The sequence below is a fragment of the Aptenodytes patagonicus genome, chromosome 1 (genome assembly GCF_965638725.1).
Source record: "Aptenodytes patagonicus chromosome 1, bAptPat1.pri.cur, whole genome shotgun sequence".
Lineage (NCBI taxonomy): Eukaryota > Metazoa > Chordata > Aves > Sphenisciformes > Spheniscidae > Aptenodytes > Aptenodytes patagonicus.
In genome coordinates, this window is record NC_134949.1 from 22,681,963 (window position 1) to 22,707,668 (window position 25,706).

Here is a 25,706-nt window from a genome sequence, read left to right on the forward strand (position 1 = left end):
TAGCAGCTCTGGTGAATTTGGCAGTGGCAATTTAAGAATTTATGATCTCAACCTTTTTTCTAGGTATCACCATTACAATTTACATTTTCACCCTAACTGCTGAGTTCAAAGTATGGTACCTCAGTTCAAACCTGCCTTTACCAGCATTTGACCAGCACCACTTGACTTTGTAGCTGAAAGGAGGAAAAATGCAACCCTTTGCTGAGAGGATGTGAACTCCAGCAGACAGAGGTAATGACTGCAGCAAATTCATAATCCATTATAATAAGATTTTTTAATTTGTCAGTATTCATAGCTTAAACCAGAGAAAGAGACTCACATCAAGTCTGTTACCATATACCAGAAACAGGAGTAAGCACCTGGATGCTAATGACAGCTCATCTGATTACGGTGCCTCGCTATGCTATCCGTGGCTTGGTCATGCATCTGGTCCCTGAGCTTAGTTCAATGATCATGCAGTGGAATAAAGGGAGTCTTGCATTTCAGCATCAACATGAATGTTCAAACTCTATGCTTGAGAATCTTTTGTTACAAACAGTTCTAAAAGAGATGATACAATTGTTTTAACTTGCAATTAATATCCCTTGAAAAAAGATTCTGTGTCACGAACTTAGTTTCAAATCTCCAGGTTTTGCTTGCTCTTCCTTTAATTTCTGAATTTTTATATCTACTTGGCATAGTCCCTAAAATCAATGGCGCTTTTCCAGTGGAAGGTACTGAATCAGTGCATTTAAAATCATTGACATCTTAAAAATGTGAAAGTTATTTTTCCCACAAAAATTGTGATTCAGCCCTATTGCACAAATTATTTTGCATTACTGCTAAGTTTTATGCTTTAATATATGTATCTAACATAACTGAATCCCAGTTACAGCAGAAAATATCAGTTTCTAATTGCATTAATTTTGTCCTTTCAAATTTTTGGTCATAGTAGTTTATTAACTAAGTTCCTCAACAGCTACATTAAATTTACCAGCTTGCATGTATGTTCAATATTTTACATCACAAGGGAAAATAACATTTATGTGTAATCTGGCCAAGCCAACACTTCTGCTTGAATCTACTTTATATATCCTCATGAAAGGCATTAGCTATGCAGTCTTCTGGAGCCTTTACTTCTTTTTAACCAAGTAGGGGAAAAAAAATAAATCCCATACTAAATCACGTTGTCCTTTGAGAGTTCTTAATTTGACATGGAAGTTCATGTGAATGAAGCAAGAAAGAAATAAAAGCTATCACTTTATTTTGAAGCAGCTGCGATTTCACAATCGATACCATTCATAGCAATCATCCGTCAGTACAGTAAGAACCGCTGCTGGGCCTGAAGTCTGGAATTTCTTTTGCAATGCCTGTTATTTACTTTTGTAAATTAATAGATCAAATCACGCAGTTAGAGCAGAAACTATTTTCCAGCCTTATGTCAGTCGCTTGGTACACTTCTGCTTCCTCCTTTGATTCAAAGGAATTTATCCTCTCTCTGCCCTCCTGATGGTATAGGGCCCAATTTAACTTTGAAGAGAAGAGAAACAACCAAAGGCGTTTCCACTGAGATTACTGGCTCTTATGTGCAGCTTAATTTGCCCCGTGTTTGTTTAGCAACAACAAAATTGGCTACTAGTGAAATAGTAGTTATTTCACAGGACAGTAGGGATTAAAAGACTACAGCTCAACGAGATGAACTTCTGCAACACAAAGATCCCACTTCATTGCTAAAAATAGCAGGAAGAAAGAAGAAGAGAAATTCAGAACATGGGGCAACAAAACATGTCAGCAGTGTGGTTGCTAAGAGAAAATAACATTTCTATGAGATAATATTTTCCCCAATGGAAAAGCAGGAGGTGAAGAAAATAAAAGATAGGGGAAAACACCTCCTTTTTTATTGCGGTAGCCACATTATGCATCAAGCCGTAAGCGGGGAGAAGACTGCGCCCACTGGGTCAAATGCTTCCCCCCGAACTCTTTGTCTTGGCCCTTGGGCATTCTTTGGCTAATATAAAATAACGCTGGGGGGGTTAATGCCAAATATTGACTGCGCTGACTAATTATAGTGGTATGAACCATGATGTAAACAGGATGGAGGCAGATGAGATGGTGACAGGCAACGCAGCCCCTTTCCCCTTGCGTGGCCTGCAGCAAATTAGCTTCCTTCCAGTCTCCTCCCTCCATGTGAATACACCACTCCACGGAGGTGAAGGAAGGGCTGCCCTACATGGATCTGCTAATCAGTATTTCTGATCTGCAACCCTCTGTCTATTTTTATTCAGAATTAAAAAAGGAAAAAAAACCCCCACAAACCCAGACAAAAACCCCAGAATAACAGAGCGTGTTGTTTTGGCTTATAGTTCAGTACAGAAATACTAGCATGAAATCATTGAAACCATTCTCCGTCTTGATACAAATTGCATTTATTATCTCCAGAAGCAAAAGATGCTGCATTTAATTTGTCACAACCTCCAGCTTCTAGTGTCTTCCTGTTAGAAGCTGTGAATCAAAAGCAGCATGGAAGCAATGCCAGGTTTTAGAGCAACATCTCCGAACATGGTTTTACATTTTCGTTCTGTGCAAAGCCTAGTGCTTTGGCAGAGAGTCAATGGCTTCAGCTGACACTTCTCAATGCAAAAGGTGCAAGTTAATGAGAGACTCTGAATAAAAGGAAAACCACTTTGTCACAAGCCTCATTCATAAAGCCGGGATAGGATTTCTATTTATTCCAACCCTGTAAATCCCCGTGTCATATAAATGTGTATGTGTGGGAGGGGAAGCCTCTGATCCTCTCCTCTCCCTTTTATACACACAGCGTCTCACAAATCACTGTCACTGCAGGCTCTCGCTTTGCACTAGCTTTGTAACATTCTATAGCTTTCCAAAAGAACAAGTTGGTCCCAGATAGCTCTGAGGACCCTTTGGCACTAAAGAAAATGGGCTAGCCTGGCACGAAATGCTGTCTTCCGAAATTTGTACACTACCATGGTGCAAGACAGGGTGTGGAGAAGAAACATGGCGGAAGTTGTCTTTACTCCATACTTTGGGATCTGAATTCTCTCTGTAGATTCTTCTCTCATGTACGAGAGTCCTCATGTGACAGCACTATCCCCAGAAGTCTGCTTTTCCTTTACAATTTAATATGCCACACGTATAACTAAGGAGTTCATCTTGGAGTACAGATCATGCATGTTCAAAGAGCTTCATCATACTGAATCATAGCTAAAAATATAATCGTAGAGAAGGAGGAAAGAAAAAAAAACCCAACAAAAAAGAAAACCACATGGTCTGGTCCTCTATTGCCTGCCACAAAGGTAGCGAGGTGGGGAGGATGAAGACTGGGAGCCCAGAACGGGAGACTGAACACCGCTCTGTGTTAAGAAAGCAAAGCAAGCTAAGGACACCACCAGGCTCCATTCATAGTCCACTCCACTTCTTCAGAGTGGAGGAGACTACTGCCTCAGCAGTTATATCAGCAATCAGTGCAATCAAACTGAACAGGGACTAGGAATCAGCTCGTCACCTGGCTGCACTTCACTGCCCTCTATATTAAACTGGATGGCTTTTTAAGTTAACCTGCTGTGACAGAGTAGTCACCACTTGGCCAGCTATGGCAGGCACTTGCAGTAAAGGGGTGACAGGATAGCAGCAGAGGTGTAGCCACAACCATTAGAAGACCCTTCAAGGATGCTGGAAAAAGTCTCAACGGAAAGCATCCAAGAGGACAGAGTAAAAAGTAAAAGGCAAGTAATTCTGCCCGTCCTAGTTTCCTGGCCAACACTCAACAGAAATGAAATGGAAGTCTGCACATTTTTGTTAAATAGCAATATATGTCAGAGCTATCAGCTGAGACCCATCTTCTTGAAAAATGTACATTTCTGGCATATTATTTCCAATCTGTTTGACTGCCCAGCCCTTAAGACCTATTAAATCTAAGATCAGTAAATCTGTTTAAAGGAATGAAACTGTTAGGTGAAGCAATGGCTTTTGCAATCAGTGCTAGACAGAAAAGCATATCAAATGAATTCATAGAAGGAAGAATGATCTCAACAATTATCGTTCCATAAATCTACCTTCTACCTCATGTAAAATAACTGAATATAAGGACAAAAAAAAAGAGAAACTGAACATCTGAAATGTAAAGGAAACACGTGTGACAAAGAACATAAATTTACAAGCAAATATTTCCATCAAAATCTGAGTGCATTTTAGGCTGTGTAATGGATATTGTGTCTCAAGAGGTTTTGAGATAGAGGAAATTGGTCTAGACAGAATACTAACATGTAGAAGTAAAAGCTTTAAAAGACGGGTTGCAAGCTAACAGGTTGTCTTTCGTGTTGAGAAGTCCAGCATACTGTAGCAGACAGCAATGTAAGAATTACGCAACAGCTGCTTTAGTGATGTGAAAGAGAGGAAACATTATAAGGAAATTCCTGACACTAACTTACAGTGGATTGCAAACCTCAAAAAGAACAAAGGAATTGTGGAAAACGCTGCATCTAAAGAGATAACATGTATGGAATGAACAAAGCCAACCAACAAACCCTGGAAAAACCAAGCTAGCATAGCTGGTGAAACATCACTCAAAGCGAGGGAGACACAAAATATGAATGTACAGAGATGAGTTTGCAAGGCAACATAGTTGTAAGAAATGCAATAAAAAAAAATTACATCAGATCCGTTATGTCACAGAGAGGGGAGCTGGTCTCTACTGTGGTTCATCTAGAACACTGCATTCAATTCTCAGTCTACTAAGAAGTGGAGGAAATCTGGAGAGGAAAGTAAGAAAAGGAAGAAGGAAGGAAGAAAAGAGATAAAGCTTTGGAAAGATGAAACATACGGTTTGACTATAGACGTAGTGGGATTAAGAAACAAAATATGCAAGGAAATGTTTGCTAAGAGTGCCTTCTATTAAGCTGGGGTATGGGCTCACAGCAATTATGGTTAAAGCCCCATTGTTTAAGGCTTTTATAATGAGGACAAAGAAAACCATTGCAAGTGTGCAGTGGGTAACACACAACAAATAAGCCCTATATAGTCTGGTGGGGAATATCTAGCTCCACAGACATGCTCGATAAACAAGATCAAGACAGCAGTGTCACTCTCTCTGTGTGGGTTTTGACTTCTAGTCAATATTGGGAGGTAGTGAAGCCACAAGATACTTACTTTCCCCTGGGACATCTTGCTGATTATCCTCTGGCTGCTGGGAAATTCCCATTTTTGATAAGATGAGCGTGGCACCATCTCGGACCTTTGGAAATACAAACACAGGGATGTTATTGGAAAGAAGTATGCACTACTGAACCTCTTTCTTAACACCTAAACTGTGGTTTCTGTAATCTTTTGCAGGGAATCTAGACCTATGATTAACGCTGTCCTTCAAAGGCTTCTTGGGCAACTGGCTCTGCAATTCAGAACAGACTCCCTCCCCCTCCTTTAATAAGAGATCCATCCCATCAACACCTCTTCTGAGATTACTGAAAATGCTAAAAGCATCTCCAAGACTGCAGTGGTTCCTCAATCTGGTGTGGGCACCCTTTGTATAAAAATGGGGTTTATCATGAAGAATTGGACCTGTCTGTTTTCTGAGGGAAAACTTAACTAACTTCTATCTTTCCTAAGCAGGATATCTGTTGTTAGAAAGCAATAAATAGCATACAAAGGGAAGATAAGTGGATTGCAAGTGCTTGGTAGAGTGCACAGTATGAAACCTAAAACAGACAGTACAAAAACGTCAACATCTGCTCTCCTGACTGGGCTGTTGAACTAACCAGGCCAACCCAAAATCCATTTAGCAGCAGAGCAAGGGCAAAGATAATTTTCAGGGGTAGGAAGTGGTACAGAAAAGAAGAGATGAATACGAGACTTAGCAAAAGGAGCTTTTGAATGTTCTAAGGGGAATTTGGATTTGGACACTGCAATGATGAGGAAACCAAAGTGCTGGCATTTAGGTGACGTGTTTTTGGTAAGATGTTTAGGCAATATGTCTAGACCTAGCCTTTCATGCTCCCGACCTTTTACTGCCTAGACCCAGAGCTAAGGGGTTTTTTTGATTCTTTATGTAGCACAGAAATTTCTCTAAAAACAAATAAAGATTTTATTTATTACTAGAGAACAGTTAACAGATGTGAACAACTGCTCTGAAACACTTCCTTACATTATAATGCATTAGTGTGTTGATACGTTTCCATCTGCCATCTCTTTGGGATGTTAAATCCAAGTCTGAGAGGATCTGTGCAGTAGAACCTGGACGCCACTCTAAGGGGTAATTAAATGAGAAAAAACAGTTTTTAACCACATGCAAAAGTAACTACTCCAAGAATGTTTCAGTTTAGAGACCTACTGACGTATAGTGGAACATTAAAAGAAGTAATTTGGCACATGCCACGATGTGTGGTTTTTATTGCTTAATAGTTTGGCCTTTATTACAGAAGTTTGCATGACATATTCCTAACCATGCACGTGACTTCTGATTATTTTCCACAGAAAGTTAAATTCCTTTGCATAGAATACTACAAATATGTGTAATAAGAGCTGCTATCAGTCCAAAATAGAGGAGTAGGACTCTGTATGGAACTGAAAAGGCAATTTTAGGTAATTTACTAGGATTTTCTGAAGAGCAAGAATTGCATCTTCTACTTTCAGATTAAGGCAGTAATGAAGACATTGCAAAACTATTAATTGGAGCCTTTATGACGAGATTATTAGGCCTTTTAAGTTACGTCTTTTTTTTTTTTTTCCTCAAGAAGAGAACAGCAATTTTGAAAGCCTTCAAGAAGGATGATTTTCAGAGGCTGGGTGGCTCATCATCTCCTAAAAGTGCAACACCTATAAGTTATAATTCTTCTGAATAACCATCATAAAGGCAAGTCAAAATCAGTACCAGTTTCTGAAATTGCATCATTACTTCTCCATCAGTTAATTGTCCATGCTGTCATTATCACATTAATTAGTACCTGAGATACTGACTCTGTCAGATGTGAATACATTTGTGCTAACAGTCATTAACAGGCTCTTTGCATGCTAATGACAGTACACCAAAACTTTAAGAGTCAGGAAAAAGAACTCTGTAAGAAAGCATTATTTTTTAATGCATATTAAGATTGCTGCAAAATGCTGTATTTTTGCATCCAGCTGAACATTAATTCAACTTTTTTTTTTTAAAAAAAACCAACAGATTGCTTTTATAGACATTTTTTGGGAAAATACAAAATCACACACCATGTTTCACCTGCTCAATATAGTATCACAAGTAGCTACCTACCAAGAACTACACTCTCAGCTTTTGGCCACTGAGAACACGGCAGATTTCGATAGACTTGGTCTATTATCTTTTCCTTTACTTGTGATATAGTATCACAGTTCAGCACTTTCACAGGTATGGAATCGGTTCCTCCATCTTGTACATATACATTTACTGTCTGTAAAAAAAATAATGTACACGGTTATTAAGACAAATCAGTGCTGTATTACCTCTGAATCTGTTTTTCTGGGTGATTTAAATGCAAACAATATCTAAAATTCACTGTGCAATGATTATTGCACAGCAGCATATATTTGCAATGGGACTATGGATTATGTGAGGGATCCTTCACTGTTATGCAGCCAACCAGCTATCGTCAATTCCAGCTAATTCCGCCCACTATGACAAAACAGAAAAGATGCAGAATAGATTTACTCTTGCCTAAAATGCTACTATTACTGAGTCTTGGGAATTTATTAAAGGGGGACCCGCAAGAACAAAGCAGCTGGACCACTGACTAGTTACATGCTGCTCATATAGCATGATAACCTGGAACATAGAAAAGCACAAGTAATGCAGTGCCCAAACTTAACGAGTTCCCAATAATCATTTGAGCTGCACTTTGCTGAACTCGTAGAATATTGTATGCTTTTGCCTTCCTTTATGCTGTCTTCATGGTTGTAGTTTTACTTCTCAAGTCGAGCGGCCTAGGTCTGTACACATGGTGATTTAACACGGCTCAACTGATGAGCAGTGACTTGTTCACTCCTGTAACTTTACCTCCTGTGACCAGCTGTTCATTGGATATATATAAATACGCACACACACACACATATATATATGTGTATATATAAAAGCCATTTATATAATCTTTGGTGTTCAAAGACTTCATTTACTGCTTACTGTTGTCACAATAACTCTAATAGCTCCAGGAAATACACCTAAGTAGTTTATGCTAGTTCTAAAATATTACTGTTTTCTGATAGTATCGACATTTTTTTTTTTAATGTTAAAGAGAATTTCTTGAAAGCCTGTAATTTACTAAATCTAGAGTGATTTTTTTAAAAGTAGCTTCGCTATATGTGTCAGTTTCAATACAGACAAAAGCAAATGAGAAAATGATGGCCAGGAAACCTCCCCAGAAGGAAAGAAACCACCAAAACCAAATAGGTGCTATGAAAAGCTTTTTTCTTTCACTAGCTGAATCAGTACAACAGCTCAGAGTCCTCGTGGATCTTTTGCCAGTCAGGTAGCTTTGGAGGCCAGGCACATCTGAAGCATCGCAGCTCTCAGATACATACGGTCCTGCCAACCGTAATGCCTGAATTTATCATCTCAAACCTCAGAAATAAACTTGCATGGCTGGTATTTTTAAACAGTGAAGAAAAGCTACGCCATACGGCAGTCAAATTAAACATGATTGCACTGTCCCTTGACAGAACTCTCAAACTAATCACGAGATTTCACCTTCCTTTTCCTATTAGCTTTATGGTAATTAGACATGATTTTGCTGCTGGTTCAGTATGCAGCATGTCAGTGTAACCAGCGATGCAAAACAGATTCGTCTTTTAAATAAGAACAATTAGAGAGCAGACAACTGCTCTATACCATACTTTCCCACCGTGTCTCACTTTCAGGCAGAAGTGAACTAATTAACTCCTGCTTTAACCTACCTTGGTGCATAAATGTTCCCTAACTGTTCACAGTTACCACAACAATGTCATCATCATGCCAAAGATCCCAATAATTCATAGCAATAGTAACCCCCTTCGTAATCTTTCATAATACATATATATACACATATATCTCATCATCTTCCATGCACGCACACAAATAAAATCTTTGTTTGATGGGAAATCTGTAAATCTGGACCAAATACTGCTACTGTACAATGTTATAATATTTAATATCTAGCTAGTATGCTTGTTGTGCCCACATCTGACTGCATACACAAATTTTCTGCTTTCACACTGCATTCATATAGCTTAATTGCAGGCATTGGCTTTTTTGTGAAAAGAAACAGACTGAACGAAGAATTATTGCCATTAAGTCTTACATGATGTACAGTGCAAGTTAATTTTGTTCTCCATACACAAGAGAAAATATAACCAGCATTGCCAGTCAGTGTGGTTTCTATGGGTGGCACTTTCAGCTCAGATATGAAGATGACAACTCAACTAATCCCCAAAATATCAACTGAACTTAAAATATTTCTTCTTGCCCAGCACACCCTTTTCCTCCATGCAGTCTAGGTCACAGTCTAGTGATTCTGTGAGTGAAAGTCCTACAGCAATCTCCTCACATCTGCCCTCCCATCAGCATCCCTTGAGAATACACAAAATGGTGATTTTTTTTACCAGGTCTTAATAAAGCTTTTTATTAAGATTCTCTTTCAACACCGCAGATACGTCACTGCATCGTTCTCAGTTGGAGACAACCACAAATGGCTCCTAACTTGTCAATAAAAGAGAAATCAGAGAGGGAAAAAAAAATCCTGTGTTGGTCTTTGAAGGACAGTCTATGCATCTTTGATATTCATTACACTGTATCCTGAAGAAAACCAGCAAGACTGTCAGAAAGAGTAAAATTAGAATTTACGCTCCCTAAACAGCTAAAAAGTGGGCTGGTTCAGCTTTTTAAAAAGACAGTGAATCCGTGTGCTGGAGTCTGGTTGAAAAAGTGGTGGAAATTTGTGGCAGTGAACAGAATTAAGTCAAAGCAGAATTCATAATAGAAGAGAACTGGACCATGGCACTGGTGATCAGATTCAGGGGGTGGTGGAGCTCAGATGGGGAATTCCTGGGGCAGGAATGTCCACTTCATCCCACTTGAAGCATCTAACACAGGTCTCCAGAACTGCCTGTAGAGGCAGCTACCCCTTATCACTGTAGGGAATTATTTCCTTAGGTGGAAATAAACCCCTTTCAATGCCAGTTGGGCTGCCCATGTTCAGGAGAGTTTGACTCACACAGGAACAAGTGCAGAAATAGGTTCATAAGGTGTTTTGTAGACTGCAGAGCCATCTCACAGGCCTGTAGAGGAGCTTATCCTGGTATACTAACAAAATAATCTCTAAAATGACGTTTGAGGTGCTGACAAGCAGCAATCACAAGGGAGAAAGACAACCCGAAGTTCAAGCATAATATTAGTGCAAGAATTCTGCAAAAATCAATTGCCAGTTAATTTAGATGGGAGAAGGGAAGGAGCCAAACACCCCGACCACTGTTCAGACAGACTTTGAAAATTATCAAAGGGATTTACTGAAATGGATTCCACAGTGGCAGGACTTGGATTTAACGCTTAGAAGATACTTTATAATTCTGTTTTCCTGCTTGGAGACTTGCTTTTGTCAAACTATCAACAGTCCTGCCCATGACCAGAATTTCTATGCAGATCACAGTAGTCCAGAAAAGTATGTACAGACTTAACACTACAGGACTTAATTTTAAAAGAAAAAATGATTTTATAATATATTAATCATGCTCTGCTTACCAACTGCGTATACTCTACATCATCTCCCAGTAAGCCCGTGTCATTCAATGTATATTTGGCTTTCTTTAGTACAGCATCCACTGGGCCTTTTTCTACCTGGTGTTTGATAGCCTTGAACAATTTATAAAGAGGCTCACCGGCATTGTCCTGTTTAAAGGAAAGGAAAGGAAATAAAGCAAAAACAAAAGATATACTCAATGCTGCATGTTCAAGTATTATTGATAAAAAAACCCCGCAGGCAACAGACTTCAACTCTTACCTTGAGATACTGATATAAACAAATAGACATCCAGTTAGACAACATTCTCTCAACAACCGTTTCAGATCTGAAAAAAAAAACCAACCCCGAGTATGGTAAGGGTACTTAATGACAAAGCTTTAAAGAAAAACATTGCTTGCTTGAAATACAGTATTTTTACATGCTTAACTGCATGCACTCTCCTAATGCAATGATTTCCCTATAGAGTCTTGAAAGCATGTACTTGCTTTAGGATAAGTGCTTTGTATGGCTTATCATTCCTGGGTACCTTCAGCTCATTACTGAAAAGCACACATCCTTTATGCAAAATCTTAAATTGGGTCTATGCTGTAAGAGCTAAAAAATTAACCCAGTTGTGCAGCTACTGGGAAATAACCTACAGATTAGCTACAACATGCACAGAGCAAGGTCTTTTGTAATTTATTTGGGATAACAACAGGGTTAAAAACACTAGAGCAAGCCCTCACTGAATGCACAATGCAAGCCGACTATGTGTGCTCATTATGGAGATGATGTGTGGTATAAATGCTAGATCATTTGGAATAAAATTACATTAAAAAGTAAATGAAATGTTTGGTATTGTATTTTGAAGTAAGGTAGATGTTTCTGTAATCTCGATGCAGATCCTACACTCCAGTATTTGAATAAGGAAATCTGTTGCCAGCAGTCCTGCCTGTGCCTTCCACGGCTATTCCTGGTGAGCTTGTCTTCCTAATACGCTTGGGCCAGGCTATTTCTGACTTTCACAGATAGTTGGCATTTTAATACGGTCACATTGCAAAAGAAATACATTTACAGAAAACCAGAGAACTACAGAAAATATGACCATCATTCAAACCTTCTTAGCATCAGCTTTGGGTTTTTGGCCACAACATACTGCTCCATCAGTTCCAAGAACAGCGTCCTCATGATGTCAGTATAGTATTCTAGTTTTCCATGTAAAGCAACTGTCAGTAAAGATGCAAAGTACACTTTAGCTCGAGCAGAGAACTCCCTTTGGTTTTCCAGTGTGTGAATAAACTGAAACAGAAAACAAATGTAAAATCAAGTCAGATGACAGGTTTCTGAAGAACCTCAACACTTGTCTGCACTAAGAAGACAAGCAATATTATTTTAATATTAATCTAAGCACAGAATGGAAAAGTTTTCAAGTTTGAAAAAACTGCTCATAAGAAAATGTTGCCTATATTTCGTTTTGAGATATACACACAGTGTACTGGACTAACCCAAGGAATGCTTATATACTTTAACTGAAGCCTTATCTAAAAAGCATGCTTTAATTAAATGAAAAAAGGTGTTCTGTGTAAATTTTTTAAAAGAGAAAATCAACTCCCCTCTCCCCCAAATTCCCAGTCCTTTCACATCAAATTACAAAGACGCTAATCTAAGTAAACCTGGGAATGCGCTCTCACCTGCCATAAACTGTAATGCTACCATTAACTAGCTCAGCACTGGAGCCTCATTTTAAAAAGGAGAAAAAGTTAGAAGCCTAAATCTGTATTTAGGTATCTGACAATCAGCCTCGGTTTTTGAGAGTGAGCAATTAGAAGTCTCTTCAGAGCTGCTGTGAGCACTCATCAATCTCGATGAATAGGCCACTTGAGAAGCCTCTGCCTCTCTGGGACAGAGATCCAGCAGATGGCTGCCTGCAGGTGACTCCTGTGATGAACCAGGATGGAATCAGCATTCTCCGATCACGTTTCTTAAAAGGCTAAAACAAACTTGTAACAGCAGTTTTCATGCCAGATTGGGTAATATCTGTTTTCCTATAGCCACTGCAGTGTTGACTAACTCCATACTACGTGACCTGGCACAGAAATATGATCTTGCCTCTCCACCCCACCAGGAAGCTCTGGCTGTGATGCCACATATCTGCACAGTTACTGTGGAACCAGAACTGTATGAAAATCACTTATTTTTAATAATTTTGGTTCAGTTGTGCTTGAAAACCTACTGTCTGGCACACACAGGTATGCCTAGCTAAGAGACAAGATGAACCTACTTCAGTACTCACATTAATGAGAAATGATTTGCTATTTAGGAGGTTGGAGAACTGGTTCAAAGCCTGCTCCACAGTCTGCCTCCTGGCCTCAGGAATATCCAGCTTCCCCGTAATCATCACATCTTTCTCTCCGTCTTTGGAGGGCAAGAAGAAGACTCTGTCCGTGTAGGTTTTGTAGTCCAGTACTGGAATTCCAGCTTCATTGATGTCATTTGTCTGATCTTCCATCTCTATCATTAGATCTGGAATATGCAATACAGTTTAAAGGTTCATTTAAAAAAAGCCTGCAGCTTTTTTAGGCAACACGATCTCTTTGGGTGCCTTGTAATGGAGAAAAAGCAACTCAACACCAAAAACTCTATTTCATCTCACATTTTCTCTTGCTATTTTTACCAATTATCCTGTTAACAACGACCACAGCTAATCCTATGGTGACATGAGGATAACTGCCTTTAGCACAGACGGTTTCCTTGTTGCTGCCTATCCAAAAAAGGGCCTCAATGGACATCTGGGTGAGTTCAAATATACAAATGTAGAATTGTAGCACAGAGCCAAAAAAAGACACCGCAGTATTGTTTTCTTGTTTTTTTCTTCAATGCATATTCTATTCCCTCTGAGTCTAGGTAGTAGTAAAAGTTCTTTTAAAAAACACATAGCAATCAAGGAAAGAAAGGTTTAAAGTGTAAAGCATGCTAATTTAATTGGCAGGAAGGGGATGGCAGGAAGGAATAAGGTTAAATGGTTCATTGAAATTGATGGAAACATTTCTGTGGGACTCAAAAGCTCTGAAGTTCTTAAAAGGGTCAACAATTAGGGAATCATCCTTTGGAGCAGCTATTCTACCTGAAGGCTTTCCAATTACCTAATATTGCTGATTGACTAGAACACCATGTTAATTAATACAGTGACCTATTGTCTCAGCAATTTTATTGCTCTTATTCATTCATTTACCTCTTTGTTTTATAACATTCAGCAAAGCTGAGGGAGAAAGCATCTTGTGGTTTCCAGCTTTGTGGTATTTGTACTTCCTCCCTGATGTCCCTTTCCTTGGCTATCTTTGGTCCCATGTATTTTAGACTGTCTGCACTTTGTGCTGTGACATTACAGATCCAGAACGTGTTTTGACTTCAGTGTTTCATTTTACTGCCAGCCAAGGTGGATGGAGTTTAGCAACTGGATTACTCCTTGGATGTGCATTCTACTTCCCCAGTGTTTGTGCTTGGCGGAGCAGAGAGGAAACCTTCAACCCAACACGCAGCAGGAGTCTGTAGCCCCCTACTAGGAGCGTCAGCAAGAGAAAGGCACCTTCTCCGTTCAGAAACGGGTATGAAGTTCCATGGGAGAGGTGGCCAGAGGGATGGCTGTTAACCTTGATCGGTCCTCTCACAGTGCATAATGCAGTTTGAAATGAAGCCCATTTTGGGAATAGTTCTTGATAGAAACATTTGCTTCTGGTTTGTGTCTAGAACCTGGAAGGAGTCAGTTTTCCAGAGAAAGCAAGCTGGTACAAGAAAAGAACATCCTGTCCCAGAAATGCCAGAAAAACAAGACTGGAAGAGGCTTCCAGCATGGCCGAAATCTTTTGAGATACCCCGAGCTTCTTAAATTAATTTCAAACTCTAACCTGAAATTGCTGTTTAATTCAATCCTGCTTTTTAGCCACTGTCAATATGAAATAATCTATTACTCTTTAGAAATAAAACATGTTGGTATTTTTTTAGTAAAGATTATTTCAACATGACCCAACAGCAAGTATAATTCAGATAATGAGGTGACATTTCATGGTAAGCATTTAGGCCAATATTTGCAATGTTTGCACTCAGATGCCTAATTTAAGCGTTGCAATGAGTAGTTCAACATGTAGAAATGCTGAGCCTTCACACCTCCCGCTGCCTTCCCTGGGATGATGCCTCTACATTTACACAGAACAATTAGCTAGCTCCTCAAATCAAGCTAAAGGTTTTCCCACGGTAAACAGGGCAAAATGCTATTTCTTTCCTGTGAGCTTGCCAAATTATCCTTTTGTATGCTGATTGCTGCAAATAAATTTTGCAGCTCTGAAAACAGTTTTTAATGTGCATACTGGGCACGTACAGCCATTGTGCTAAATACTAAGTGCACAGTTAGTCACTATAAAACATTCTTTCCTCCGTATCAATGGCCACTCACATTAATGGCTATAAGTAACCCCAATCTCAACTAGTTTCTATTTCCCAGTTGCTAACTCTGTGCTTCCTTTAGAGTAACACTATCCATTTCCTTTAATAATCTCAGCTCCCTATTTTATTTTATTTACAGCTTTCATATATAATAACAAAATATCTGTCAACGTCAGTAATCAAGACTACTAAGACCTACTAATTATTTGTTCCCAGAAGACAGTTTTAGCAAGCTAGCACCATTGCTCCAGCCCATCTTCTGATTGCTCAAGACGACCCACAGGAGTGCAAATATCTGTCATACCTGTGAATTCCTTCTTGCACCGGTCTCTGACGCTCTCCTCCAGGCCTTCAAGTTGCGATTTAATTTTTTCATACTCTCGTTCTGCTTGTTGGCTCTTGCGTCTTTATGGAATAGAGGTAAGATTTTAAAAAAGTTACAAACTGCAAAAGTAAATAATTTGCAACAGCTCTGAGTGGGAAGCCAAAGGACTGGAGGACATTTTCCTGGTTTCAATTTCTTTTTAAACACAGAAAGAGAATGGAGGAGGAGAACAGCAACAGTGGACCAAGTCTTCATTCTGTGTAAATCAACATGGCACCACCACGGGCCTGCTGCTTCAAAGCACACTTGGACCAGCGATTTAAAATCCAATAAGCAGTAGCTACAAATGCTTTCAATCGCATATTAAGTACAGAAACTCAATTTGCATGTACTGAAAAAAGATTGCTTGCAACATGTCCTGCACTGGCTCTCAGCCACCCAGGAATGTGTCTGGGACTGAACTGAGAAGGTTGCAGGAGGTCCACGAGAACATCAGTGCTGTACAGCACATACTTCGGCATTGCTTCAGCTATACTGGTATGCACCATAAGAGTGAAATCCATCCCCTCCTGAGGGACAGTATGAGGCCCTCATCACTAACCTTAACATTGGGCTAAGTAGGTCTTAAATGAAATACAGACATTGTTCTGGCCCTTTGTGAAGAATGATTTTCACCATTAATCATGAAATTTGTGTGTGGGTAACACTTATCTGGAAAGGCCAAAATGACCCCTTAGCCAAATCCATCCAGCTCAGACCTACAGTGCTGACTGAAGCAGCATAAACACTGATGGATATGTATACAGAATAAGTTATCTCCTTCACAAGAGGCGCTTTAGCTGCCATTTCAAGAATGTATGTGTGCAACTCAGTCTGCAGTTGTATGCTTGGCAAGCCTGGGACCAATTGTTGTGCTTATGTATACAGGACGGACTGGGCTGACTGACACCAAGGAATTTGGTGTGCGTGAGAGGAATAAATTGGTGCTCATACATGTTTCCAGCTGTAACTGCCTTTCTTAACTCTGCAGCTCATAAAAAAGATGAAGATAATTTCTGTAGACTGAGCTGAAATCAGGTAGTACCTTGAAAGCTTTAGGACAGCAAAAACACCTAATTAAAGGAACTTACCTGTAACAGATGATAGAAATGACGATGATTGCTATCATAGGAATAAGTACCAGTGGCAAAATAAGATTTAGTGGGATGTCACTCACACGTGTATCATATTCTACCCTTCCGAGGATCCATTCCCGGAGTCCAAATTTCACCTAATTAGATAAGCACAGACATTTGTCTCAAAAAGTGCAAACAGACAGTGGTTCACTTCTCAGTTGTGCTCTAAATTCTTAGTAATTCTCACTAAGTGAATTCTAGCTCAACCTGACAAAGGAAACATTTCTGAATATTTTGAACTGAATTTAGGTCACTAGCACTTTATTCCATGAAGTAATTTTATTTTGCTTAGCAGAGGAAGAAAAATCCCCAGCCTGTCTAGCTACAATTTTACATTCCTATGTAATGAAGGTAGAAAGCATTTGGCAGCTTGGGACCGCTCTTTACGTGTGACATCTTCTAGACAGCAGGCAGAAGCTGGAGGATGGAAGAACTGCAAGGAGTTTCTTCACAGTACCACAACTTTGGAGAAGAAATTACTTCAATTAAGCAGCACTGCATCAGTGTCACTTACACATGTTATTAAATTCTATTGAAAAGGTAACCTACAATGAATTCAGGAAGGTTATTGATGGTATCTCTCTTCTGCCGTTTCTTTGGTTGAGGCTGTACTTCCGGTGGCTCACAATATAGGTCTGTTTCAGTTAGTGTTTTTATGTTGCAAGGCTCGTCACCCACAAAAGCCTGGGCCTCGTCTATCGTCATGGCTTTGTTCAGGTTACTGCCCTAGACAGAAAATACAAGGCTAAGTCATCATCGCAAAGTCTTGGGAAACAAGAAGTCCTGAGTTGCAACTTTCCATTTGGATCATTTTTAGCAGCAGATGGGATTTGCACTGCAGTGTACAGAAGAGAGGAGTGGTTGGGAATTATGCAATTCCTTTCCCTTCCTTTCTGGTGCAAGAAGAGATGTCCCCTCCAATCCTTGGGAGCTCTATGGCAGAGGGCATTTCCAAATGCCAGGCTCAGCAGGAGGGGGCATCCCTGGGAAACCCAAAGTATGGCTAAAAAGATAGCAACTATCTCTGAGAGGGGGAGGGGGGAGGAAAGGGGAGCTGACAATGTTCATCATCTAGCAGAGGGAAGGGACTCTACCAAGCATTTTGGGTATGGTACCAAACAGCTGTTAAGGGTTTGAGAAAGGAAGGAAAAATTCCATACACACTTCAAAGACAAAATGAGCAACCACCATCTCTTGACAAGTTTACCTTTGCATTAATAAGTTTGTTGACTTGTTTTTTGATGCCATCTGTGAAGTTTTCAAATGTTGGGTCTGCAACATAGGCAAAGGAGTGGCTCTCATTTTTTACAACCAAATGATAATGATCCATTAGAATAATAGTGGTAATGTTATAGTTTTCTGGGTCTTCCAGTATTGGTGGGGAAGAAAAAATCACCGTGGTTTCATTGAGTCTTGTAACAAGCTTTCCATCAAACTGTAAGAAACAAGACAAGAAGAACATGCTCATTTTACAGTTTGACTCGTTCCTGAACATAACTGTTGATAACTTTAGACTGTAGAAATAAAACCACTGGATTTATATCCTCTCCATACAGCAGAAATAACATAGTATGAGGTATTTTCCGAAAAGAAAATGAAACAAATTTGTTGATGGGAATAAATTGTTGATTCATTATGTTCTAGCAGCTGCCTGCAGAAAAACCTTAGGCTACAGATCAGCTTCCATTGCCTCCAAATTCTGTGGCTCTGGACCACACTGGGCTGGTATCATTAAATTGCTCTAAGATTAAGAAGTTAACATGGCAGCTTTAATCCAGATCATCTTCTGTACCATTAGTATCTCAGGTAGATTCTTTTCTACTGACATTGTAAAATATCTCACTGGAATTCAATACAATTACTAAGTGAAATTTCAGAAAAAAACTTACCAATTGTCAATCAGCTACTCAAGGTAACAACTCAGTTAGCCTGTCCTCCATCCCCAATTACACAAATGTTTTTATCCTAGAAACTCCTTCAGTCATTCAGTAACATCAACCACAGCTAACAACTTTAATAAGAACCCTCAACATTTCTTCTATCACCTCCTGAGTTTCTCACTTTGAGAAATGCCATTTGATAGCTTCTCCCCCACATTTCTGATATTGCCATATAACTGGAAGCAAAACAAAAGATTAGAAAAGTTTCTAGTCTTAACCAAGAATGTGGGCTGTACATAATGCCAACTTAAGCTAAAGTGCTGAGAAGATGCTGAGGTGGGGAGTAAGACATGTTAATAAAAACTGTCAGGAACGCTAAATAGACTTTAATATTGTCCTGGGAGTTAAGGTTATCAAGATAATTACATCTTGCAGTTTATGGCCTAAGAAACGTAGGTGGTTTTCCTCTTAAAATTCTTTAAGGATAGGGTTCTGATGGACCCAAATCCAGCTGGCTTTGGCATACTCTAAAAGTTGAATCATGCATATAATACAAAACATGTGCATTACCAACTCTATATGGATCACAAGAAAGTTTTAAATTGAAGAGCCAGCCTTAGAAAAAGTCTTACAACGTTCTTACTGGAAGTTCACTTTTACATCCTCAATATTGCATTAAATTGTGATCTTCATTAGAAGAGTGGGAAATTGAGACTATTGGTAATGTCAGTTCTTCTTAACATGAGATGCAAGAAGGGTTGGTTTGGGGTTTTTTTAACATTATTTTTCACAACTTTTTGTGAACGTGCTATAGATGGAATATGCATGAAGTGAGAAAGAAAAGAAGATGGTTCATTGAGGTGTGAGAAAATAAAAGGCACTGGCTATGCAAAGCTGAGTACTCAGCATTGTCTGGATTTGGGTCCTGTTTCAGGCAAATCTCTAAAGGTTGCAGGGCGAGAAGAAGGAGAAAGATAAAGAAAAAAATAAACACTTTCAAATTCTGAAATACATCCACTTTACCACTCGAAGCTTAATTCTTCTATCCTTATTCATATTGAATGAAAATAATTTTAAAGCAGAAGACTGCAAGGTACAAATGAATGTAAGTCAAGATGGTAGAAGTAGGCGTTTCTTCCACGGAAACCCTGAACAGACCCAGAAATCTGTTCAAACCTTATTCCACTCCAAGCCCAGTGAAGTCCAGTGGGCAAACTTAAATGCATTTTTTGAACAGATTATATCCAGTGTGATGCCTCTGGGGGGAAAGAAAGAAAATTACCCTTTTGACATTCAGTTTCCCTGCTTCTGGACGTTCTGCATATACAGCCAACGAGAAACTCTGGATCAGCTCAAACCCGGTTCCAGTTACTGTAATATTTCTCCCTCCACTGAAAGGCAGAATTAAAAAAGAAGTCAAGTCATTGGCAAACTACCACAGCTATAGAATGCTTTATCCTGCGCTGCTGCTGCTTCCACTGAAAACAGCTACCTAATGCCCATATGACAATTAGATATCCTACACAAAGGAATTCCGTTAAAGCTATCGATGACCACAGCATTTAAAAGCAGCAATGCCAACTTCAAACTCGTTGAAGAATAAAAAAGTACAAATCACTTTGTCAGTATTTGTGGCTGTTCATTGATGCCTATCTTTGTGTGCTTTACTTCTCCAGTGTTTTTGTTAAAATCACTCCACCTACCACACACGCAGAGACAAAGGTAAGAGTGTATTTTCCACAGGTCTGTAGGGACCTGGCTTTTTATTCCCTTTCATTTGCAACACATTGTTTAAAAAATAATGCATTCACATAAGAAGAATGCATGCAAGTTGCCAGTGGGAATTAAAGTTATCGAAGTAACATGGATTTAGAGGGACAGCAAGCCTCAAAGCAATCCGTTAAAGTAAGCTTTGGTTTATACAGAGGAAAAAAAGAAGTCTTTTAAATTCCCTGGGGTGAATCACTATTGATCTACCAAAAAAACCCTTCAGGCCCCAAAACCACCCAAACCAAAGACAAAAGCAAATATTAAAAACAAATCCTATTTTATGTAAGTGACTACTCAATATTCAAGGAGGCAGGTACCCATTTCTCCATGAGAAGTCACAGCCAATTTTATTTTTAATGTCCTATTTGTAAGGTCATGATCTTACACTTCTTTTTATTGAAAGAAAGTGGAAACATCACGAGCTCTCTCTGCCAACTGTACCCCACTAGGCAGAAAGACCAGAATATTAGGGAACAGCAGAGACCAACATGAGTCAAGGTCACAGGTTTGTCCCTGTATCGGTCACAGAATGACTCTCAAAACCAGAGGTATGCTACAAGGACATTTATACTGATGATTTTCCATTTTGCTACAAATATAAGAGTGGCATACGTTTCTTTGGTTTCACAATTAGTACTAGGTAAGCTTTTTTCCAGAAGGAGCAGCTACCAGATGGGGTGTTGATGACTACCACCATAGGAGAGAGCATATGTTTTACAAGCCTTATTGAACCCTGATCTAGATTTCCTAAAGAGATACTTTTTTTCCTCATGGGATAATGATGAGATGACAAGCCATACCCTTCCTCTCTTTCCAGCTTACTTATTAAAAGCTGAACAGAAAAACTGTTAGAAACCTTTTATATCACTTTCAGATGACGATCTCTCCTTTAGACAGGACAAGGATTTGTGAGTAACGCAAAGATCATGTTGTCTGACATCACGGTGAAATGCTTCAAATCTCTTTCTTTGAGATACCTTCATTTAAAAGAAGCTCATTACCTTTTCCGGTTTCAGAATTTACCTTTGAAGTGGGGATTAAAGTTTGGAGGTAAACAGCATAGTTTCAAACATCAGCTGCGGTTAAGAAAGATTACAAATTCTGTATCGAAATGTGTGCATGGCTAGAGTGAAGGAGTTTTTATTTCAAACAGTTCTATATGTAATAGGTTTATTACATATTACACATATTTTAACTGAATTGTAAATGAAGTTATGACAAACATTTTATTACCTGCTGAAGCTATTTACTGGCAGGAACTTGGTGACAGTAGGGTTCTCACTGTATGAAAACAGCCCTGGTACACTAATTGCCATGCCCCCATAGTCCATTGTGACTTCAACACCTTCAACCTTGCTATTAGGTCCTGTAATACAAACAATCTCGTCTCCAAATTCAGTGCTAGATTGGAGAAGAAAAAGAAGAGGAAACATCTTCAGTTACTAACATTATGGTGATTCGTATTCCTTATGGTAGTACCCCAGAAGCAACAAAAAAAGGGCTCGATTTCTGCTAGGCACTGAGTAGTTATGAGAGGAGACAACTCTTTCTCCAGGTCACTTCGGATCTTTAAAAAAGATACAGGATATGAAAAGGAATAGTGTACAAACACAAGAACAAAGCAATGTCAGCACACTTCATGTCATTTCATTTTTTTTTTGGGGGGGAGAAGGGCAGCAATTAATAAAAGGAAAAAGAAGTGAGAGGAACAAGCCGAGGGGCACTAGAAGATTAAGATTTTATATGGAACTACTGAGATGCTGAGTGAAAGCGTGGGTGGGTTTGGAGCAGCCAGTCAAGCAGAGAAAGCTGAAACTGGAAACTTTTTTGGATATCTGAGTTCTCCCACTCTGGTTGTTTTTACAGCTGCCTCTTCCAGCTGGAGCCTCTGAGAGAGTTTCTGTTTGAACGTTACGTGCAGAGCTCCATTGCATGGGATGAGTCATGAAGAGATAGACAATGGATTTGTGTAATTTCTAAAGGCCAGAAAAGGTTGGTGCTTCGTTAGGATACAGCTCTGTATTGTTAATTACTCAGGGTACGTACACATTGCAAGGCTGGCTACCGACTGAAACTCGAACATCCTTCTTGGAACCGGTGGCCAGGTTTGTACCAGTGATGGTAAGTGTGGTTCCACCCGCTTGTGGACCACTTTCAGGTCTTATTCCAGAAGGACGAGGTTCCTGCAAAGAGAAGATGGTCAAACTAATTAAGAAAATTAAAATAAAATTTACACCACTATTAATTGGTATAATAGCTAATAGAAGTTTAATATCACTACCTGAAAAATAATAAAATTAAAACAATGATGGACAATTCTTCTAAAATAAACCAAAATCTTTCATTATTCATGCTGAAAGAAGAAGTAACAGATGATGTGAATGTAATTATGTTTCTTCCATACTGTATTTTACAAGGCTTTATATGTATTTAAATTCCCTATTTGCAGCATGTAGACTTAGCTGCCATTAAGTTTGTGAGAGCTTCCTCTTGGATTTCCTGTTTTCGTACTTATTTTAAGATTTCTCTCTTCCTTATGGATGAGTCTACCTTCACCTTTCCTTACCCCTTCCTACATTCTGCGTCAGCTACAGGAGACAGAGCAAGGTTTCCAAAACTGGTACTGAACAGAAAGAATATTCAGATTCCATTTCTCTCTTAAGCTCTTAATTGCAGTATAATTGTTATCCCTTTCTTGAGCAATGAGCTTGCAAAGAAGGAAAATCAGAAAATGCTGAACTTTCAGCACTACCTTTTTCTTAGGTACCTAGAACCTTGGAGAGGATTCTTAAAATCAATTCAAACAAGCAGACATATTTGAAATTGTTATGAAATTTGTTGGAAATTTAAATTTCTCAAATAAGTTCCCTCCTTTTGTTCTCAATTCAGTCTTTGTTTCCGTGACTGTATTCCAGGATCTATGACAAATACTGTAAATTAACAGTGAGGGCTTTTCATGAACAGTGCGATTTAATTACTTCATCTCTAAGTAGTCCCTGCTTCCAGCTGAGAAAAGCATCCTTATTCAGGACAACACTGAAGCTGCTGAATCAAGAGGATGACCGAAGCCATGCAAGTTGCATGAGATGGGTTACCAGCCGGCTCCAGGCGAGCGCTGCCTGCCGACTCCACGGCCTGGCCATGCCTGTGGGGCATTGGCTGCCAGGATGGTGGCAGACGTGCCGCAGCCCTCGCACCGGGACGATAGCTGTTGTGCATGCAGGCAGCAAGGTGGTCCCACGCAGCCAGCTGCACCACCACAGGATGCCAGGTCCAAGCGTGTGGCAGGGGCATGGCTACGAGGGACGCTGCATTTGCTAAAGCATACCAGATCAACAGCTTAGGGTGGCTGTGAATAGGTAATTCCTTTTCTGATGTATAACTGTGCTTCTTCACCCATATTCAAACACAAGCTTTCCTTAAATGAGTCAAATAAGCAATAAGCTTATTTCCCAATCTCATGTGTATTTGTAAATGACATCTTCTCTCCTCCTCCTCTTGCATAATCTTGCTAAAACGGTTGACTGATAATAAAGTCCAGGCTTGGGGCTATTCTGTATGAAAAGTATGCAAATAAAGGAAGAGCAAAGAAGTTTGAAAACTTCCCTTGTTGATGAGGGTTTCCCTGATCACCATCACACTCCGCTGATCTCCCACTCTAAGGAGGAAAAGCCCTGCTCAGAAACAGAGAGCAACAAGCCCACACCTTACTAGTCATGCAGCAAAAACCTTTCCCCCGTGTTGTTTTGCTCGGGCACAGACTGCCATCTCTGTGACAGCTTACAGCTACAAAACCAAGGGCCCACGAATGGCAGGGAGGACGGGGACTGACGTACCACAGTTCGGTTCGAAGTTTGGTGAGCCATCAACAGGTTTTTAACAAGCAGAAGAAATGGGTAAAAATGCATCCAATTGACCTCATGGTTACTTTACAAATTTGTTTTATTGAAGCACAGATATTATAGAAAGGCAGAGAACTCGTACTTGCTGTGCTTGTTTTATACTTTCATGTCTGAGCAACTTCCCTCCGAAGGAATGCATCATTGTTCAGCACACTTCACAAATCCACAGTGACAACTGTAATTTGCTCTCAAGTCATTGAGCTTTAGGAATATGCTTTAACACTAATTGGGTGTCAATTGCTTTTCTTCCCTGAGAGAAATCTGTTTGTAAACCCTTCACTTGTCAAGATGTACGTCACTGCAGTGTATGACTGCTCTCAGGCGCTAACCTTTGATTTAGTTTTAATTTAATACATCACTCGGGTTACAAGATTTTATGTAGGGAAGTGACTCAAAGTCATTTTAAAGCATTTTTTAAGCAAAAAGGAGCCTTGATTCAATAGAACAGAGTTGACTAAAACTTGCTCGCTTAGGTCTATACAACCCTCTCTGTGCATACTCTTCTCTGGATTTAATTGCTTGCTGATTTAAGCTAAAGTGAAATAAGTCACGCCAGGGTAAATAAGAAGTTTGAGGGGGTCAGTTTTAAAAATCACACTTGAAGTTTAAATTAACACAAGTCTAGACATGCACTTCACAGAAAAACTCATTTGTGCTTTTTAGTAACACAATTTTGTTGCTAAAAAAATTACAATCAAAATTGTATATAAAATACACGGTCAATAAATAGTTTACAAAAATGTATCAAATACTGCAAGTGTAACCTTACCACATGGGCATAAACCCATACCTTTTATTAACTTCAAATTAAAACTTAATTGCTATAAATTGTTAAGCATGTTGGACGTCTGTATCATCCGCAGTAAAAATCCACAGCAATGATTAGCTGCATAACATGCCTGGGATAGCTTTCAGATGAAAGTATCCCCCAGGAACCACTAAAGAATCAGTATGGACAAATTTGTTATCCCTGAACCTCAGAAAAACTATTTAAAACTCATAGCCTTTTCCCTAAATACTACCTCCACTGAAAGCCTAGCCTCTAAGGACAGACTTAGGAAGGAAAGGAACAAGAAACTACTTAAAGCCAAGCCTTTAAGCAGAGATGTAGGAAGGAAAGGAACAAGAAAAGGTTTCTGAAGCATCACACACCACTGTTCTCTGTAACCTCAGCATGAAAAATGAAAGGAAGCTTGCTAAGAACTTCTGCTAGACAGCCGTATTCCTTTCTTCCTGCAAAAATGTGAAATAATTGCCCTGTTAAAGCTCTGCTGGGTTATCTGATGGGTAACTTTGGCAGGGTGTCAGCTGGCTCTGTTGCTAACAACCAGTAAATACCGAGTGAGCCATGAACTTGAAGCAGAACCATCCAGCACCATTTTCTGTGGGGGACCTTTTAGTGGTGGCCTACATTTGCCTCCCTAGGAATAGGGATGTATAGGTAACCAAATAGCAAAGTTATCTCTGAATAACACAGCCGCAAGGGGGAAGTAAAACAAGTATCTGTTCTGTTTTCC

The 25,706-nt window shown here is 39.4% G+C and overlaps 1 protein-coding gene across 12 annotated transcripts in view; it reads right to left on the bottom strand.

Annotated features, from left to right (window-relative positions):
- Nucleotides 1-25,706, bottom strand: part of PLXNB2 (plexin B2) — a 273,164-nt gene that overhangs the window by 14,817 nt on the left and 232,641 nt on the right. For all 12 annotated transcript variants that reach the window (XM_076329495.1, XM_076329595.1, XM_076329537.1 and 9 more), the window contains 14 exons: nucleotides 22,334-22,470; nucleotides 21,521-21,688; nucleotides 19,800-19,908; nucleotides 17,845-18,072; nucleotides 17,187-17,363; nucleotides 16,593-16,732; nucleotides 15,442-15,542; nucleotides 12,991-13,220; nucleotides 11,815-11,996; nucleotides 10,977-11,043; nucleotides 10,718-10,864; nucleotides 7,247-7,403; nucleotides 6,140-6,240; nucleotides 5,149-5,233 (listed from right to left, as the gene is read on the bottom strand). In XM_076329495.1, the coding sequence (XP_076185610.1) occupies nucleotides 5,149-5,233; nucleotides 6,140-6,240; nucleotides 7,247-7,403; nucleotides 10,718-10,864; nucleotides 10,977-11,043; nucleotides 11,815-11,996; nucleotides 12,991-13,220; nucleotides 15,442-15,542; nucleotides 16,593-16,732; nucleotides 17,187-17,363; nucleotides 17,845-18,072; nucleotides 19,800-19,908; nucleotides 21,521-21,688; nucleotides 22,334-22,470 (2,029 nt within the window). The remainder of the gene's footprint in view (nucleotides 1-5,148; nucleotides 5,234-6,139; nucleotides 6,241-7,246; nucleotides 7,404-10,717; nucleotides 10,865-10,976; nucleotides 11,044-11,814; nucleotides 11,997-12,990; nucleotides 13,221-15,441; nucleotides 15,543-16,592; nucleotides 16,733-17,186; nucleotides 17,364-17,844; nucleotides 18,073-19,799; nucleotides 19,909-21,520; nucleotides 21,689-22,333; nucleotides 22,471-25,706) is intronic.